This window comes from Erinaceus europaeus, chromosome X (genome assembly GCF_950295315.1).
Source record: "Erinaceus europaeus chromosome X, mEriEur2.1, whole genome shotgun sequence".
Taxonomy (NCBI): Eukaryota; Metazoa; Chordata; class Mammalia; order Eulipotyphla; family Erinaceidae; genus Erinaceus; species Erinaceus europaeus.
In genome coordinates, this window is record NC_080185.1 from 93,885,242 (window position 1) to 93,903,577 (window position 18,336).

Below are 18,336 nucleotides of genomic sequence, written 5' to 3' on the forward strand. Positions count from 1 at the left end.
AAATTTTTATGCGATCCCCATAAGGAATTGAAATAGAATTTTACTTTATTTATTAATTCACATAATATAAAACCAACCATATTAAAATTACCATGCCATAATTTATTAAAAGTTGAAACAGGCTGGGGAGTATGGCTTGACCTGTCCATGTCCAGTGGAGAAGCAATTACAGAAGCCAGACCTCCTAATTTTTGCACCCTATAAAGATCTTTGGTCCATACTCCCAGAGGTATAAAGCATAGGGAAGCTTCCAGTGGAGGGAATGAAATACAGAACTCTGGTGGTGGGAGTTGTATGGAACTGTACCCCTCTTATCCTATAATCTCGTCTATCATAATTAAATCACTGATAAAAAAAAGTTTGAATCAAAAGAACGAGTTGGCACTGATTTATCCTTTCTCACATCTGGCTTTAGGCAAGAGAGCAAAATTCTCACTTCTACGTCAGCATTCAGTCTTTTTCAATATGTTGTTTTGGTTGAAACATATGGAGAAAATCTTTCCTCACATATGTATGCAAAAGGAAGAACCCTTATAAACTCCCTGAGTATATTTTACGGACCCAGGGGTGTCGTATGCTTTACATTGGCTTGTTCTAGCCCTCCCCCTCCAAGAGAATTGGATGAGTCCTGTTAATTTCGCGGGCCTGCTTGGCCCCGCCCCAAGGGACCCTGGGAGAGGGTTCCGGAGTCCGAGAGTTTCAGAGGGTTCCCCAGTAAGAGAGTTCCAGAGTTCGAGAGTTTGAGGGTTACAGAGTAAGAGAGAGTTCCAGTGTGCCAGAGTTTCAGAGGGTGCGAGAGTTTCTGAGTTCGAGAGTAAGGGAGAGGGTTCCTGAGTTCCAGAGTAAAAGAGAGAGTGCTTGCGCCGCCGCAAAGAGACAGCAGAGTTCTGTTTGGTGATTAGTTTGTCTTAGTTTATGAATCGTTGTTCCTGAATAAAGAAATACAGCTGCCCTGCCCAGCCGTTGTCTCCGCGTCTCTGTTCACCACCGTGAAGCTAGCCGGCCCGGCAAGAGCCTCAGAAATTTTAACAACACAGGGGACCATTGACTCATACTTTGAGAAATGTTTATCCCAGCCTACTACAGAATATTGTGGACTAATCAGGAAAAATATGCATCACAAGTAAATGAATAACAGGGAAATGTTTCAAGACAAAAAAGTAACTGAAAACCTACAGGAAAATAATTGTATGTGAAATAAAGCTGCAACTGTAGAATGTATAAAAGTAAAAGACTCTGGGGTGGGTGGGTGGAGGGAGAGTACAGGTCCTGGAAAAGGATGACAGAGGACCTAGTGGGGGTTGTATTGTTATGTGGAAAACTGAGACCTGCTACGCATGTATAAACTATTGTATTTACTGTTGACTGTAAAACATTAATCCCCCAATAAAGAAATTAATAAAATAAAAAGATGTGTAAAAAGATGGCATAAACATGCTGGAATGTTAATAGCCAGGATGAATTTCTGCTTTGTGAGGTTATGAATACATACTCCTTCTTCATTTTCTTTGCCATCTAGAATTTCTGTATAGATAACAGCATATGAATTCACACAGATAATATACATACGCGTGTGAGCACTTAACTCCAAATATTGCTTGTAGACTTCACCTTCTTTCCACCAGTGGAGCTATATGCCTCTCAGCTCAAATGTGACCTCTAGAGAGTGTGGGACTATTTGGGACTCCTTTTAACCATCTGTTTGCTCTTAAATTCCCACCATTGTTTCTTAGAGAAAACCCATAACAAAATATGCCTTTCTCTTAAATCTCAGAACCCCTGTGATGGTGTCCTTTAATCATGGTGTCATATATGGATGCATATTTAGTTTGTATCACAGACTTTTTTAAAACCAATTCCTTAAAATTAATCTGCCTTGTGTATACATGCATATCTGTGTATGTGCTTTTTATCATTGTATTATGGTGAGCTTGCCGTGCTAGGAGAACCAGAGAATTGTGAACCTGTCTAATGGAGAGGCTTGAAATGGTTTCTTTTTACTACTTGACCTTACTAATCTATGGGAATGACTGTATGGATCTACAACATTTGATTCCTTGTGGAAAGCTTGTCTGGATTTCCCCCCACACACACAATTCTTAGAGACAATTCATTCCCCTAATTATTTTTTCATTGCCTTCCAGTTTGTATACTGTTATAGTTTTAATTATCTGATGCACCAGATACATAGGGTCTCCTTGCTCTAAGATATTAGCAATTGAATTTTTAAAGCTTTTTCATATGTACTTTTTTTTTTTTTTTTTTTTTTGCTTCCAGGGTTATTGCTGGGGCTTGGTGCCTGCATCATGAATCCACTGCTCCTAGAGGCTATTTTCTTCCCCATCTACTGTCCTTGTTGTGGTTATTATTATTATTGATGATGTTTTGGATGGGGCTGAAAGAAATGGAGAGAGGAGGGGAGACATAGGGGGAGAGAAAGACAAACACCTGCAGACCTACTTCACCGCTTGTGAAGCAACCCTGCTGCAGGTGGGGAACCAGAGACTCGAACCGGGATCCTTATGCCAGTCCTTGGGCTTTGCGCTATGTGAGCTTAACTCGCTGTGCTACCGCCCGACCCTTTTCATATTTTCTTCTTTTCCCCAGCAGCTTGTAAAGTTTTTCTTTGGCTTTGACTTTAAATATTTTTTTTACAATGATTTGTCTTTTTGTAGGTCTATCTGGGTTTAGAAAGTTGGGAGTTCTACTTCATGAATGACTATATCCTTACCACATCTGATCTAGAAAATTTTCTGCCAATTATTTCTTTGAATATGATTTCTGTTTCCTTCTTTCTCTCTTTCTGAGACTCCTAAAAGTCCTATATTTGCTTTTGATAGTCTTCAATCTCTCAAAGAATTGCTCCATTTTTTCCTAAATCTTTTTTCCCCTTCTCCTTTGAAGTCAATGAGTGGGGCCAGTTTGTCCTATTTTTCTGATGTTCTTTTATTATACTACAGTAACTCAGCTTCCTTAACTTGCTATTTGAGATTGGAATGTATTCAAAGTGACCCTCATGTCCTGTAACTGTTTTTGAAGGTGTCTGTTTTTCCTATCAAGTGAATCTTTGGAGTCATGGATTTCTTTCTTAATCCATTTCTCTGTATTAAGAGCCTTGCATTTCCTCAAATTTTTTCTGATAATTCTGTAAACGCTTTGATAGCTCTCCTGGATTTGTATCACTACGTTTCTGTGCTTCCTCTTGGTTTTGTGGAACCAGTGTTTTGTGGAACCATCTGTTTTGGTTTCTCGTCCACAAGTGGTGCAGGGTTCTGCTTTGTATGAGTTGCAGAAGGAGGGGAGTAAATTGAAGTGGCATGGCACCTAATGTTCCTTAAACAGACGCCTAGTTGGTAATATCCCAGACTTCCTTCTCTTCACAGGCTGATACCTGAAAGTAGGAACTCTGCTGTGAGATGAAAGTCACTGTTTTTGTCTGTAGGGCAGCCTGACCCTGATCACCAGGGTCTCTGTGGCAACTGGGAAAACTTAGAATTTGATAGGTTTTCCTTTTGCCATGGGAGTTATTGTGTTCTGTTCTTTGGTACTTCTGGATAATTCCATGGAGTTTGTTTGAAGCCTGTGGCTTCTATAGTACTAAGAAGCAGTCCAGAGCTCCTTTTAAGCCACACAAGTCCTTTAAGTCTGCCACATGGATTTGAAATGATTGTAAATATAGCACCCACTGGCAATGTGTTGCTGCGTTGCTTCTTGAGCCCTTTTCCCCCTTCCCTCCCTCGCCTGCTATCTACACACAATCACCAACCTTAAGGAACTTTAAGTTCCTTTCTTTAGCAGAAACTCAACCTGTTCTCTGATGAAACTCATTGCATTATTTTGTTGTAAAATTTGTTTGCTGGGGTGTTGTAACTAATTTGAAGCGACTTTGCTGTGGTGCATGTAATGGATGTGGCTGTGCAGTGAATTAAAACAAATAAAGGCTTTATTAGGGTGGTATGGGGGTACAAGACTTAATATATTAGGTACCACTAAATAAGAAGTTAAAGGCAGGGTAAATAAGGCAGTCTTCTAAGCCCAAGAATAGTTCCCCAGAGTTCAGCCCCACATGTTCACATTGTTCAAGTCAGTAGCAGTCTGGTGGGTCCTGGGAAAACCCCACCTGGGCTCACTTTGTCCCACAGAAAGCACAGGGGAAATGAGTAAGAATCAACCAGATAATGAGAACAGTAGCTACCAAGGTTAAAATCCTCCTGTGTCCAAGCCCCGGGGAGATCCTGCCATCCCTGGAGACCATCTCTCCAGGCTGGATCAGTCCCAGCCTCTCAGGAATCTCCAGTCAGCCCAACCAGGCACCCCCTTCTGCCCCAGTGCCCAGTCACATTGCACATTTGAACAAAGAAGGCCGAACTTCCTGCCACTTGTGAGTTCAGCCACTTTACTCCAATCCACCAGGCTGACACCAGCTTCAGCCAATCACGTCCATATGACAGTGCTACATTGTCACAACACTGGGGGAGAGCCAACTGGTTAGGTCCCCTATGGCCCTTAGCAAATGAATATACTTTTGGTAATGCCTCTTCTGTACTACAATTTAAATTCTATATGGTAAGGATTACAATTTCAGTGAGAAACTTTTTTGTTTTATTTCTTGGTGGAACCAAAAAGTGAAATTTTCTGGAAATCTCTATGCTGAAAAATTTGAGGACATAAGGAACTAAAACATTGGCATGCATTTATAATTGATAACTTGTGATTTTGCTTGCAAACACTTGCCTATCTGACATATTTAATTAATTTCACACTATCGTAAATCTTTCCTTATAAAAATATATTGTATTTTACAGGGCAAATCATACCCCTTTAGGGGCCCATTCCCAACTGTATGGAACCCAATTGCCTATTTAGATCATAACAACCTCTGGAGGACAATGGATGACATGGGACGAGAGGTAAAGAAGCCTCCTGAAACTTTTACAGCTACATTTGTAGTTTTCATAAGTTTGGTTCCTAACCAAAGCTTTGTTCGGTGCAGTGGAGGTCAGGGTTGGACCTGGGCTGCACACACGGTAAAACAACACACTAAGTGAGCTATTTTGTCATCCTGAGATATGATTTTATTTCACTCATCATTAGTATGCAAAATAGCATTCTGTTGGATATCTTAGTTTTTCAGAGACTAGAAACAAGATCATCCTAGTAATTTCACAGATCCTTACTGGGGGCTACGTTGTACTAGACAATGTGTTAGACATGGGTTGCATTTTCTTTTTTAGGAATCAAATCGCTGTAAAGATCGCGATTTGAGCCCCCCGGCTCCCCACCTACGGGGGGGTCACTTCATAGGCGGTGAAGCAGGTCTGCAGGTGTCTTTCTTTCTCTCCCCCTTTCTGTCTCCCCTCTTCTCTTGATTTCTCTCTGTCCTACCCAACAATAACAATAGCAACAGCAATGACAATACTTATAAAAATGACAATAACAAGGATAACAAAATGGGAAAAATGACCTCCAGAAGCAGTGCATTCGTAGTGTAGGCACCGAGCCCCTGCAATAACCCCGGAGGCCAAAAAAAAAAAAAAGAAGAAAAGAAAAAAAAAAGAAAATTTTCAAAACATAGAACAATAAAATTGTGGTCCTTGAGTCCCCCACATGCTCAAATCTGCAATCATAAGTAAACACACATAAAACTTAACGATGCGGGAGTCTGGCGATAGCGCAGCAGGTTAAGCACAAGTGGCGCGAAGCGCAAGGACCTGCGTAAGGATCCCGGTTTGAGCCCAAGGCTTCGCTTCACAAGCGGTGAAGCAGGTCTGTGGGCGTCTATCTTTCTCTCCTCCTCTCTCCATTCCTCTCTGTCTTATCTAATAACAACAACAATAATAATAACTACAACAATAAAAACCAAGGCCAACAAAAGGGAAAATAAATAAATAAATATAAAAAATTAGGGAAAAAAACTTAACGATGTGATTTAGTGCAGAAGTCTGATCCTTAATCAAATGCTGATAAAGTACAGATAGTGAATGGTATGCACCTCTCACACTTTGCAGACAACATTGTGGAGTAAAAAGCACTGTTGGGAAAACATAGGTTTTCCTTCTCTCATTTGGAGTTGTATAGCCACTGAAATAATTAGTTAAATTTAAAAATCACATTATTTTCCCTCTGCCTGAATATTCATCTGAATGTAGATTCCAAGTGAAGCCCCATGGAAGGCACCTCTTGCAGAAGAATGGGATCGCATGACCATGAAGGAACTGCTGGACAAGATCTGCTGGACACAGTAAGACTCATGATTAGGCAGCACTTTAACTGTGACCATCTTGCAGGTTTATTTAACAATAGCACTAATAAGGTTGGGATTTATTTCTGCTTTGTCTTGAAAACTTTGCCATTGGACAAGTTGGAATGCTGGAAAATATTGGAAGTTTGTCCTGCCCTAAAGATAACTACATATCAAACCTGCTTCTACAGAATAGTTTTACATCACAAAGGTGATATTGTGCTAGTCTTTGTAACAGAGCAGAATGCACTCCACGGTTTTCTTAGTCTTTTAAAAAAAAAAAAAAAACGTCAGCTTCTAGAGCTCTTACATCAAGTTGTTGATATAACAGTACTTTCGTACTCATCAATACTGATTGTGTGAAGATACTGCATTTTAGCCTATGTCTTTAAACAACTTGGGTTTGGGAGTCACAATATAGTTCATCTGGGAAGGCAGCTGTTTTGCCATGTACACAACCCAGATTTGAGTCAGGGCTCCAATGGTTGGCTTTTTTCTTTTTTTAAAGTTGATTTTGGATTCATTCCACTGTGAATAGAAAAAGCACCTCTCATATTATTTCAGTCTCCATTTACTCATTAAGACTACTTTGGGGGAGTCGGGCGGTAGCGCAGCGGGTTAAGCGCACATGGCGCAAGTGCAAGGACCGACATAAAGATCCTGGTTCGAGCCCCCCGCTCCCCACCTGCCGGGAAGTTGCTTCTCAAGCGGTGAAGCAGGTCTGCAGGTGTCTGTCTTTCTCTCCCCCTCTCTGTCTTCCCCTCCTCTCTCCGTTTCTCTCTGTCCTATCCAACAACGACGACATCAATAACTACAACAATAATAATGACAAGGGCAATGAAAGGGAAAATAAATAAATATAAAATTTTTTTAAACACGACTTTTGTGGGATGATAAAATAGCTCACCTGTATAATTCACTTTCTTTAGGATACACACAATCTGGGGTTCGAGCCTGGCTCCCACCACACTGGAGAAAGTGTGATGCTGTGTTATATTTCCTTCTCTACCTATGTCTCTCTGTTGCTGTCTTTTTCTAGCTGAACCACGCTGGCTAAGAATGCTGAAAATTTAGACTGTTTTTGTTTTCCAACATCCTTGAGAATGTTTCCTGTGTATTTGGGAAGAATGTGTAAAAAAAATGTTCACTTCTTTCTTTTGATGAAGAAGTTTCTGTATTTATCTGTTAAGTCCACTCCACCTATTGCTTCATTTTTTTACCACTATACCTTTATTGTGTTTTTAGCCAGATGGTCTGTCTCTTGTCATAAGTGGTATGTGCATATTTCCTAATATTATTTTGCTGTCAATATATTCTTTGAGATTAGTTATTGCATATTTTTTATATGTGGGTACATCCATGTTGGGTACACATATATTGATGATAGTTATGTCTTCTTGTTGGATTGACCTTTGATGGTTATATGGTATTAGTCTCTATCCATTATAGCCTTCTTACACTAAATTTATCTGACAAGAAAATAGCATTTCTTGCCCTTTTATCTGTGTTATTTAGTTTGGAACATCTTCATTCAGCCTGTCACTCTGAATCTATGCTTGTCTTTATATCAATGTGATTTTTATTGTATAGCTGGTATATTTATATATTTTATTATTTACCCATCCAACTACTCTGTGTCTTGTGATTGGTAAGATCAAACCACTCAGAGTTAAGCTGAGGATTTATGTATGTGGCTTACTGCCATTCTACTTGTTTTGTTTTCAATCATTTCATATTTTTGTTATGTCTTTTCTCATTTGCTCCATTTTGCTGAAAGGTTTCCCTTGATGATTCTGTCATCTTCTTCACTATCTATTTCATGCATCTCTGCTCCATATTTTCTTTCCCCTGTGGTGATCATGAAGGGTATATTCAGCTTATATCTAAAATTACCAACTTTTGTGCTGGTCTCAACTTATTATCATTTGCTCATACTAATTCTTCCTCCCCTTTTATGTTTTATTCTTATCTTGTATTATATTGACAGTGTTTCTGGGTCTGGTTTACTGTTTATCACCTTGCTTGGAGTTCTTTTTTTTTTAATTCCTTTGTTCTTTTCTTATGGACTTCTTTCAATATTCTTGTAATATAGGCCTGGTGCTGGTAAAAATCCACTAGCTTTTGTATGTTTGAAAAGAATTTTATGTTTCCATCATATTTGAAATACAATCTTGCAAGATAATATATTTATGACTGGAAATGTTTCTTGCAGCACCTTAAGTCTATAAGTAGTCTATAAATGATAGAATACTGGTCAATATAAAAATGTGATGTTACCAATTATGACTTCTGTAAGGATCTGTTTAAAATATTCATTCATTATCTGTCTCTAGAAAATGAATATATATGATCCATTTACCTCTAGTTTGTGAAAAAGAAAGAGTTGTGAAAGAAGCCAGAGTGCTGCTTGTTCCCAAATATGTGGTGACAAATATTGAATTTGGAATCTGAGTATGCAAAAACCTACCCTCTACCAATGAGTCACCTCCCTGGACTAATTTTTTTTTCTTTTCTGAGAAGCTCCATTTTTCTTCTTATGGAAGAATCACATTAGCACTTTAAAGTACAACACTATTATAAATTGTACTCAGCATGTTGTACATCACTATGACATTTTATTTGCAACTGTAAATTTGTACTTTTATTTCTTTTATTTTTTATAATTTTTATTTATAAAAAGGAAACACTGACAAGAACCATAGGATAAGAGGGCTACAACTCCACACAATTCCCACCACCAGAACTCTGTATCCCATCCCCTCCCCTGATAGCTTTCTTTATCTTTCTGGGAGTAGGGACCCAGGATCATTATGGGGTACAGAAGGCGGAAGGTCTGGCTTCTGTAATTGCTTCCTCATTGAACATGGGTGTTGGCAGGTCGATCCATACTCCCAGCCTGTCTCTCTCTTTCCCTAGTGGGGCAGGACTCTGGGGAAGTGGGGCTCTTGATCTCATTGCTCCCATACCCTCTGTATCCAAAGCAATATTTTTAGAAGGTAAATTCTAAATGTGTAATAACAGAAGACTGGTTAGATTAACTATGGGTCTGTCTTAAAAAAATGAAGTACTCTAGATTTTTAGAAAAGTTATGCTGTAGAAGTATGTTTCATTTTCTATTAAAGTCATAATATTAAATACATATAAAAGTAGGTTGTTACTGAGTACATTGTGTTACATTAGCTCATTCATAAAATGACAACTTTGCTTATGCATAGTAAAACAATAGATATTCATAAAATTATTTTTTCCATTTTTTTAATTGGATAGGGCAGAAAGGAATTGAGAGAGGAGGGGGAGGTAGGGAGGGAGAGAGAAAGACATCTGCAGATATGCTTTGCAGCTCATGAACTGTCCTCCTTACAGGTGGGGAACCAGGGGCTCGAACCCTCATCCTTGTGCCAGTCCTTTCGATTAGTACTGTGTGTGCTTATCCACATGCACCACCGCCTGGCCCCTGATTTTTAACACTTAATACTACAGTGCAAGCATCTGCATCATTAGAAATGCTTCAGCAAACATTGTGTTGTATAGTTACTGAATATTCCATAAAAAGTGAATTTCAGTGGTCTGGGAGGTGGCGAGGTGGATAAAGCATTGGATTCTCAACGGTCAGTTCTCGAGTTCCATCCCCAGAAGCACATGTACTAGAGTGATGTCTGGTTCGTTCTCTGCTCCTATCTTTCTCATGAATAAACAAATTCTTTTTTAAAAAGTGAATTTCATAGTGTACTTATACATTTTCATCCTATTAGACATTTTTTAATTTTTTTACACTTATTTATTTTACCTTTTGTTGCCCTTGTTTTTTATTGTTGTTGTTATTGATGTCATCATTGTTGGATAGGACAGAGAGAAATGAAGAGAAGAGGGGAAGACAGAGAGGGGGAGAGAAAGACAAACACCTGCAGACCTGCTTCACCGCCCGTGAAGCGTCTCCCCTGCAGGTGGGGAGCCGGGGGCTGGAACCGGGATCCTTATGCTGGTCCTTGCGCTTTGTGCCACGTGCACTTAACCCACTGCGCTACCTCCCGACTCCCCCTATTAGACATTTTGATTATGTCTAGATTTTTAATATTACTGCAACAACTACTACTGTTAATGTCTTCTCTGTAATAGACACCTTTGCGCTTCTCCAATGTCCCCAGTATTTGAAAGCAATCAATTTTAAAATAATAAAGTTATTTGTCATGAAACAAATGTCTATTGCTAATTATATCCCTTGAATAATAACGACACTATACTATAGTGAAATGAAAGAGCTATTGGGGTTATGGAAACCAGTGCTCATTTTATAGACATGTAACAACTCATCTTTCTGAGAAGACAATACAACAGATAAGAGAAGGTCTATATAGGATGAGATAGACATGTTAGGTACGGACTAAGTTACTTAGGATTTTGCAAACCATGATTAAAGAGCTAATTCTCATTCTAGTTTTGATAGCATGTCATTGGAAGGTATTTTTGGTAGTGGGATTAATAGTTTATCATAAGTACTGTTGTTGATTCATGTGTAAAATTTCCCAGTTTTTTGCAAAACACTCTCACTCCCAGCCTACGATTTCATCCACCATCATGCACTAGGACCTGAAAGCCTCCTTCCCCTCTCAGAGTTCTTTACTTTGGTGCAATACACCAAACCCAGTCCAAGCTTTACTGTGTGTTTCCCCTTTCTGTTTTTATTTCTCAACTTTTGTCCATGAGTAAAATCATTCCATATTCATCCTTCTCTTGCTGGCTTATCTCACTTAACATGATTCTTTCAAACTCCATCCAAAATGAGGTGAAGAAGGTGAAATTACTATTTTTTCATAGCTGAGTAGTATTCCACAGCTTTCTTAGCCAATCATCTGTTGTTGGACACCTAGGTAGCTTCCAGGCTCTGGCTATTACAAGTGGATAACATAACTAGACTTACATTTTTGAAAAAGGGTTCTGGTGAATTGGGAAGTTAAAAACTTCTGGCTCTATGAGTGGTAATTAGATATCCCATGAGGGTGACTGGAAGCAGAGCGACAAGCCTAGTGGAAGTAATTGCAGTACTCCTGTGGGGATGCTCACTTTGTAGTAATATAGGTCAAGTGATATGGAGAGAGACAACAGGACTTCCTAATAAATTGGATGAGAGAGAAACATGATGGGATGTGAGAAATTAAGATTAATTTATAGAGTGCTAGTCATAGAAATGAGGGAATGATGATGATCTTTACTGTGAAGGTCACTGGAAATATAGTAGGTATGTGGGGAGAGACTGTGAAAACCAACAATATACAATACAAGCCAATTTTGTAGTTTCACAATTATTGAGGCTGTATTTCGTTGTTTAAGGTCACAATGCAACGCTACTTTAATGTTTGATTCTAGTGACCATTTTCTGTGACTTGCCAAATGATGCAAAACTTTGTCAAGACAATTTATCAATGGAATGACTCTCAGAGAGTGAAGAAGATGCTGCCCTGCTCATGATATGTTTGTTCTTGTATCCATCTGCACAGATCTGCAAAGCAGCTTGCCATTCTCTTTGTGAACCTGTGTGTCACTGCGGAAACCCATGAGGTCTCTGCTCTCTGGTTCTTGTGGTATGTGAAGCAGTGTGGGGGTACAACCAGGATCATTTCAACAAGCAATGGAGGGCAGGTATGTATCCATTCCTCGGTCACAGTAGATATTAAGGGACATAACCCCATATGTAATTGAGCCGCAAGTAAAGATGGGGTGGGGGAGCATATGGAAGCATGAAGAGAAAAGCTAAAATGGTGAGTACCCAGATATGATAAGAGTCACCAGAGAGATTGTGTCCTATTATAGTCAACTAAAGATTCCAGTTAAACATCCTCTGAGCCAAGTCAACAAATTACAAGTAACCCAGACTGTGTATATTTGAATCTGCCACTCACAACCAGGAGAAAAAAAGGAACAAGGGAAGAGGAAAACACATAGTAACAACCCAGAGATCTCTGGACCTTGGTACACTGCCATTCTTAGTTGGTGGAAGGATTTGTCACACTCTCACCATCACAATAACAAACTATCAGTTTCTAAAGGATAGATTGGCTTTATTCACACACAGAGACACACACACACACATACACATAAGATTTTAAGATAATAAATATATAATTCCACACCACTCCCATCACTAAAGTTCTGTGCCCACACACCCCTCCAGTGGTAACCACCATAGTTCTGCTAAGGTCATAGCTATGAATTAAATGTGTGTGTGTGTGTGTGTGTATATTTTTTTCAAATTCAGTTCTCTATATTTCACTATGAGTGAAATCTCCCCATTGTTGACCCTCTCTTCCTCCTTTACTTCACTAAGCATAATTATTCTCAGTCCTATCCATTTCATCTAAAGGACACATTAAATTTTTTAACTGCTGAGTAGTACTCCATTGAGTATATATCCCATGGCTTAATTATTTTTGTACTTATAAGACTCAAGTTAGTGATTTTTATTCAATTATTAAAGGATTCCCCCCCTAACCCTTTCTAAACCTTCCTCAAAGTGTTTTCCCCCTGGATACTTTAAATGCTTAATCACGAAAATGAAAAGACATGAACTAGAGAAGCCTGTGGACCATTTGGACAAAGATGGCTGACTCCATATAGAAGTTGATACCCATTTTAATTTAATTCTAAGGCTTTGCCTTCACTTCATTCCAAAGCCAAACCTATGCCTATTACAATGTCCAGGTGTCCTTTTCCTTCTTTCCTCTTAGATAAGGAAAACAGTGTCCAATTTCTTCCAGTATTCTCCACATTTTCATGCCTCACTGTGATAAACTAAAGATTCAAAACTAAAAATTCAAGACTGGAAGGTTCCTGGTCACAAAAGTTCCAGATCCTGGTCAAATAGAGGTTCAAAGCCCTCTGGTCATCTTCTTCTAATATCTTTCCTTCTGGAATTATGGACCAAAATTTTGGGGGGGGGAGTACAGAAAGAAGGAGTTCTGACATTTATAATTGAGTCTCTGCTGGACATGGACATTATTGGCCCATTCTTGAACCCTGAAAGGATGAAGAAGGAGGCAGGCTTGTTGAATTTAGAGTGTTATTATGGCAGCTCAATGGGGCTTTTGTAAGGGGAAATCTAATTTTTGGAACCCAATATGAGAACCCAGAGACCTTTGTAGTTTTAAGATTAGATTTCTCTCCCTTTGCAATTTTCTTTTCCAATTTTTGTTCATATTGATATACATATGATTGTTATTCGGTAAATTTGTGGAAGACCATATGATGAATTTAGCCTGAGTATTTTATGAACAATCCAAAATAGAAAGTCTAAAATACATTTTTAATTACTTTCTAAAAATTTATTTAGCTGTTTATTTTAAATATATAGAGAGAGAGAGAGAGTGAGAGAGAGAGGGAAAGGGAAGAAGGTCACCAAAGCACTGCCCAGCATATAGTGGTGTTGGGAACAGAACCTGGGGATTCTGGGGCCTTAAATATGTAAATCCTGTGTGCTCTGAGGTTGAGCTATCACCCTAGCTCTGTCTTTTCCATTTAAAGCACACAAATAGCACACCGAATTCCTTTATTTTCTGTTTCCTGGGTTCTGGCAATTTATAAGGCACCCTGCTAAGTACAATAGGAAGTGGATTAGCATTCTCATATTGTCTGCTTGTTAGTCATTTTCTCATCACCCCTCTCCTCTTTCTGTCCTTCCTTATTCCCTATTCTTCTCCCTTTAATTCTCATCTTCTGTCTTGATTCAGTCTCCTCCTTTTGCTTTTCTTCAAAGACCTGTTTGAAATGCTCTTATAAGATGCAAACTGAACTGAACATTAAGAACGCGTTTGTCAACTCATCTGTGTTCACAACCATGCAGACTAATTGAACGTTTTAGCAGGGCTCAAGTCAGGGTCTGTGGTGAGGTGAAATAACTTTGGGCTCACAGAAACAATAGGCACCTCATCCAGGGTGACTTAGGCAATCTGCAAGAGGGAGAAGGCTAGCCCGAGGTTAACCAAGGAAATTTTGAAGGACAAGGAAAGGGAAAACAAGCTTAAATGTTCTCAGGCAAGCAGTCACTCTGCTGTTGGGAGAACTGCACTAGATCCAACAACTCAACAAAGGGATGCAGATAGAACACAGAATACAGGGGAGTCTGGCGGTAGCGCAGTGGGTTAAGTGCACTTGGCACAAAGTGCAAGGACCTGCTTAAGGATCCTGGTTCCAGCTCCTGGCTCCCCACCTGTAGGGGAGTCGATTCACAGGCAGTGAAGCAGGTCTGCAGGTATCTATCTTTCTTTCTCCCTCTCTGTCTCCCCCCTTCATTTCTCTCTGAAAAAAAAAAAAAAAAAGAAAGAACATAGAATACAGGAGACGGCCAGGCAGGTGGAACATGGGGATCTGATTGGAGTGTGGAACTATGCAAAATATAGCATGGAAGGGGATTGTGAGAAAATCTGTCCTTTCATCAAAAGCTATCAATAACTTGATAGAAAGCATGTACGCCCTGGATTGGACAATGGTACACCTAGTTGAGTGCACATATTACTGTGCTTAAGACTCTGGGTCTAAACTCTGGTCCCTAGGGAAAAGCTTCACACGTGGTAAAGCAGTGCTAGGTATCTCTCTTTCCCCTTTTCCCTTCCCTCTCTCCATTTCTTTCTGTCCTATCAACTAAAATAAATAAAAAATAGTTTTTAAAAGAAAGCATACATGGTGAAAGACTGCACAGCAGCAAAATGAAATTATGTAGACCTCTAATAAAGTTACACAAGAAAACCTATCATCTTAGTAATTTATTATTGCTGGATTTTCTACCCACTTCTTGAGGCTTTTTTTTTTCCTTTTTTTTTCCCCAGGAGAGGAAATTTGTGGGAGGATCTGGCCAAGTGAGTGAGCGGATAATGGACCTCCTTGGAGACCGAGTGAAGCTGGAAAGGCCAGTGACTCACATTCACCAGACAGGAGAAAATGTCCTTGTGGAGACTCTAAACCATGAGATCTATGAGGTCAGCACAGGTCTTAAAGAAAGGGGAGGAGGGGTGCGGGGCAGGGGAGAGACCAGAGTTTGACAGACAGCCAAAGTTTAAATACAACTAGCAATACTCTAGACATATAGATAATCATTTTGCCAAAAGTGAAAGGGCTAGTTGAATGAAAGAAAAGGAGAAAGGATATTTCAAGGGGCCAGGTTTATTTTTTTCCATTTTTTTTCTCTTGAGGGGAGATTAATGGTTTACAGTCAACAATAACTTACAGTATAAAATAAAATACAGTAGTTTGTGCATGTATAACATTTCTCAATTTTCTACAAAACAATTTAACCCTCCTCTAGGTCCTTCTCTGCCATCATGTTCCAGGACCTGACGCCCCACCCCCACCCCAGAGTCCTTTACTTTGGTGCATTACACCAAACTCAGTCCAAGTTTTGCTTTGTGTTTTCTTATTTTTCAACTTCTTTTATTATTATTATTAGTGATTTAATAATGATCGACAAGATTGTGAGATAAAAGGGGTATAGTTCTCTCAATTCCCACCACCAGCGTGCCATATCTCATCCCCTCCATTGGAAGCTTCCTTATTCTTTATCTCTCTGGGAGTATGGACCAAAGATCTTTATGGGGTGCAGAAGGGGGGAGGTCTGGCATCTGTAACTGCTTCTCCACTGGACATGGACATTGACAGAATGATCCATACCAAGGGGCCAGATTTATAACAAACATACATTGTCAACCCTGTGCTGTCAAAGTGGTCAAACTGGGAGAAGGTCAAAGATGTACTATATGACCTTAGAGTTGACTGTGAAGAGCTTGATTTTAACTCTAAGTATGATGGAAAATCTTTGGAAGTTTCAAAGTAGAGAACAATAAGGAAGGGCTCATTTTGAAAGAACCCTCCAGCCTTTCTCTTAAAAAAAAGACTAAAGGGAGATAAAGGTTAAAAGAGGGAGTAATTTAAATGAAAAAAAAAGTGTTTTTGTGTGTCACTGGGTCTCATGACAACTTCATTTTTTCTTCAGTAAGGAAGAGATAGACAGCACTAAAACTCCCCTTAATGTGTGGTACGTTCCTGGCTAAGATTTGGGTCCTACCAGGGATACAATCCAATTAAGCTATCTTGCCAGCTCCCCACTAATAATTTTTATTATTTTTTTTTCTTTTAGGCTAAGTATATTATCAGCGCAGTCCCTCCAACTCTGGGCATGAAGATTCATTTCAATCCCCCTCTGCCAATGATGAGAAACCAGCTAATTTCTCGTGTGCCTTTGGGTTCAGTAATCAAGTGTATGGTTTACTATAAAGAGCCCTTCTGGAGGAAAAAGGGTGAGTACTTTATCAAAAACTTAAACAAACAAACAAAGCTTCAGGAGAAGGTACAACAGACTGGGAATGGGTATAAAGATTTGCATTTTCATGCAACTTTTTTTTTGTCATTGTATTGGCGGTTAATGGTCTATAATGTAGTTGTTGACACCTGAGAGCCATTTCTCATCTCCTCATGATAGACGTCTGCGGAACACGGAACACTCTCATGCTCAACTTAAATCTTTTTCTACCATCATGCACCAGGACCCCACCCCCTTTCCACCTTCTCCATGCCTTCCTTCCCCAGACTCCTTTGCTTTGATGCAACACACCAGAGCCAGTTGAAGTTATACTTTTGTGTTTTGCCTTTCTGCCCTTGATTCATGCAACTTTTTAATTACAACACTGGGCATCAGACATTAACACGATCTACATGCAGTCCTAGCAAATAAAAATTATTAACTACTTTTTTGACTGTCTGGCAGTTCATACACTTATGTTTGCAGCACATTACTCTAAGTCCACATTATTTTCATTTAGAGAGAGAGGGAGAGAGGGAGAGAGGGAGAGAGGCAGAGAGGGAGAGAGGGGGAGAAGAAGAGAGGGAGAGGGAGAGGGAGGGGGAGGGGGAGGGGGAGAGGGAGAGGGACCACAGCCTCAGAGTTTCTCTTGGTGCTGTGGCATCCCATGTGGTACTGACAGTCAAAGCTACACACCTGACAACCTGATTACCTGACAAGGCATATGTACTCTACCCAGTGAGATAGTGCTCTGGCCCTAAGTAATTGCTATTCTTTTCAGTATTCAATATAAAATGTTTTTAATCCTCCTACAAGATCTTGTGGTAAAAAATAGGATAGTGAAAAATTCTAATGCAATGTTTTCATGTATGGATGTACAGAATTACTCACAGAGGTCTGGGATTTCTCAGAAACTGTCTCATTAGCATTAAGATTCTACTATATCAAATTAAATTCATTCATATATACTGAAAAATATACTACTGTGCTGGGTAGAAGATTATGGGAATGCCCACAGAAGTGCTGGATTCTACGGCGATGGAAATATTATTGTGCTTTCCTGTTCAACATGGTAGCAACTAATCACAGCTGGATGCTGAACAGTGCAAACATAATGAGTGAGACTGAGGAGCCAAGTGTTTCCATTTTATTTATTTATTTTTTTCAATTGAGAGAACATTAGTTTACAGGACTATCTTTTAGGGGTATGATTTCACATCCCTACATGATGCTTGGCATCAGACTATAGTTTGGCCATCACCGAAGTTCTAATACCACTCCACCAAAGTACGTTGGAGATACTCCATCCTCGAAACCATCCTTCCCCCCATTAATAACATCAGTACTGTGTTTAGAATCTGAGAGGTTTTTTTTTCCCTTTCCATTTGACTGTTTGTCCCTTGTGTTTTTACTTGATTATTTTTTTAAATGTTGAAAAAATTGATTTTTGTTTGTTTCCTTCTTAATCTAGTTTTGCTACTAATGTTATCACTGGGGTGTCTCCAGGATGATTCCACTGTTCCTTCCCATTGACCTTCATTTATTTATTTAATTTTTATTAATGATTTAATAGTGATCAACAAGACTGTGGAATAATAGGGTTACAATTCTATACAACTCCCATCACCAGAGTTCCATATACCCTCCCCTCTACTGGGAATATCCCTAATATTTATCCCTCTCTGGAAGTATGTGATCAAAGATTTTTCTGGGGTAGGAGATCTGGCTTCTGTAATTGCTTCTCTGCTGGACATGGGCATTGACAGAGCAGTCAATACCCCCAACCTGTTTCTACCTTTCCCTAGTAGGGTAG

General features: G+C 39.4%; 1 protein-coding gene across 2 annotated transcripts in view; it reads left to right on the plus strand.

Moving 5' to 3' along the window:
- MAOB (monoamine oxidase B) overlaps positions 1-18,336 on the plus strand; it is a 122,331-nt gene that overhangs the window by 81,428 nt on the left and 22,567 nt on the right. For both annotated transcript variants that reach the window (XM_060182534.1, XM_007528228.3), the window contains 5 exons: positions 4,806-4,910; positions 6,150-6,241; positions 11,737-11,878; positions 15,058-15,207; positions 16,362-16,521. In XM_060182534.1, the coding sequence (XP_060038517.1) occupies positions 4,806-4,910; positions 6,150-6,241; positions 11,737-11,878; positions 15,058-15,207; positions 16,362-16,521 (649 nt within the window). The remainder of the gene's footprint in view (positions 1-4,805; positions 4,911-6,149; positions 6,242-11,736; positions 11,879-15,057; positions 15,208-16,361; positions 16,522-18,336) is intronic.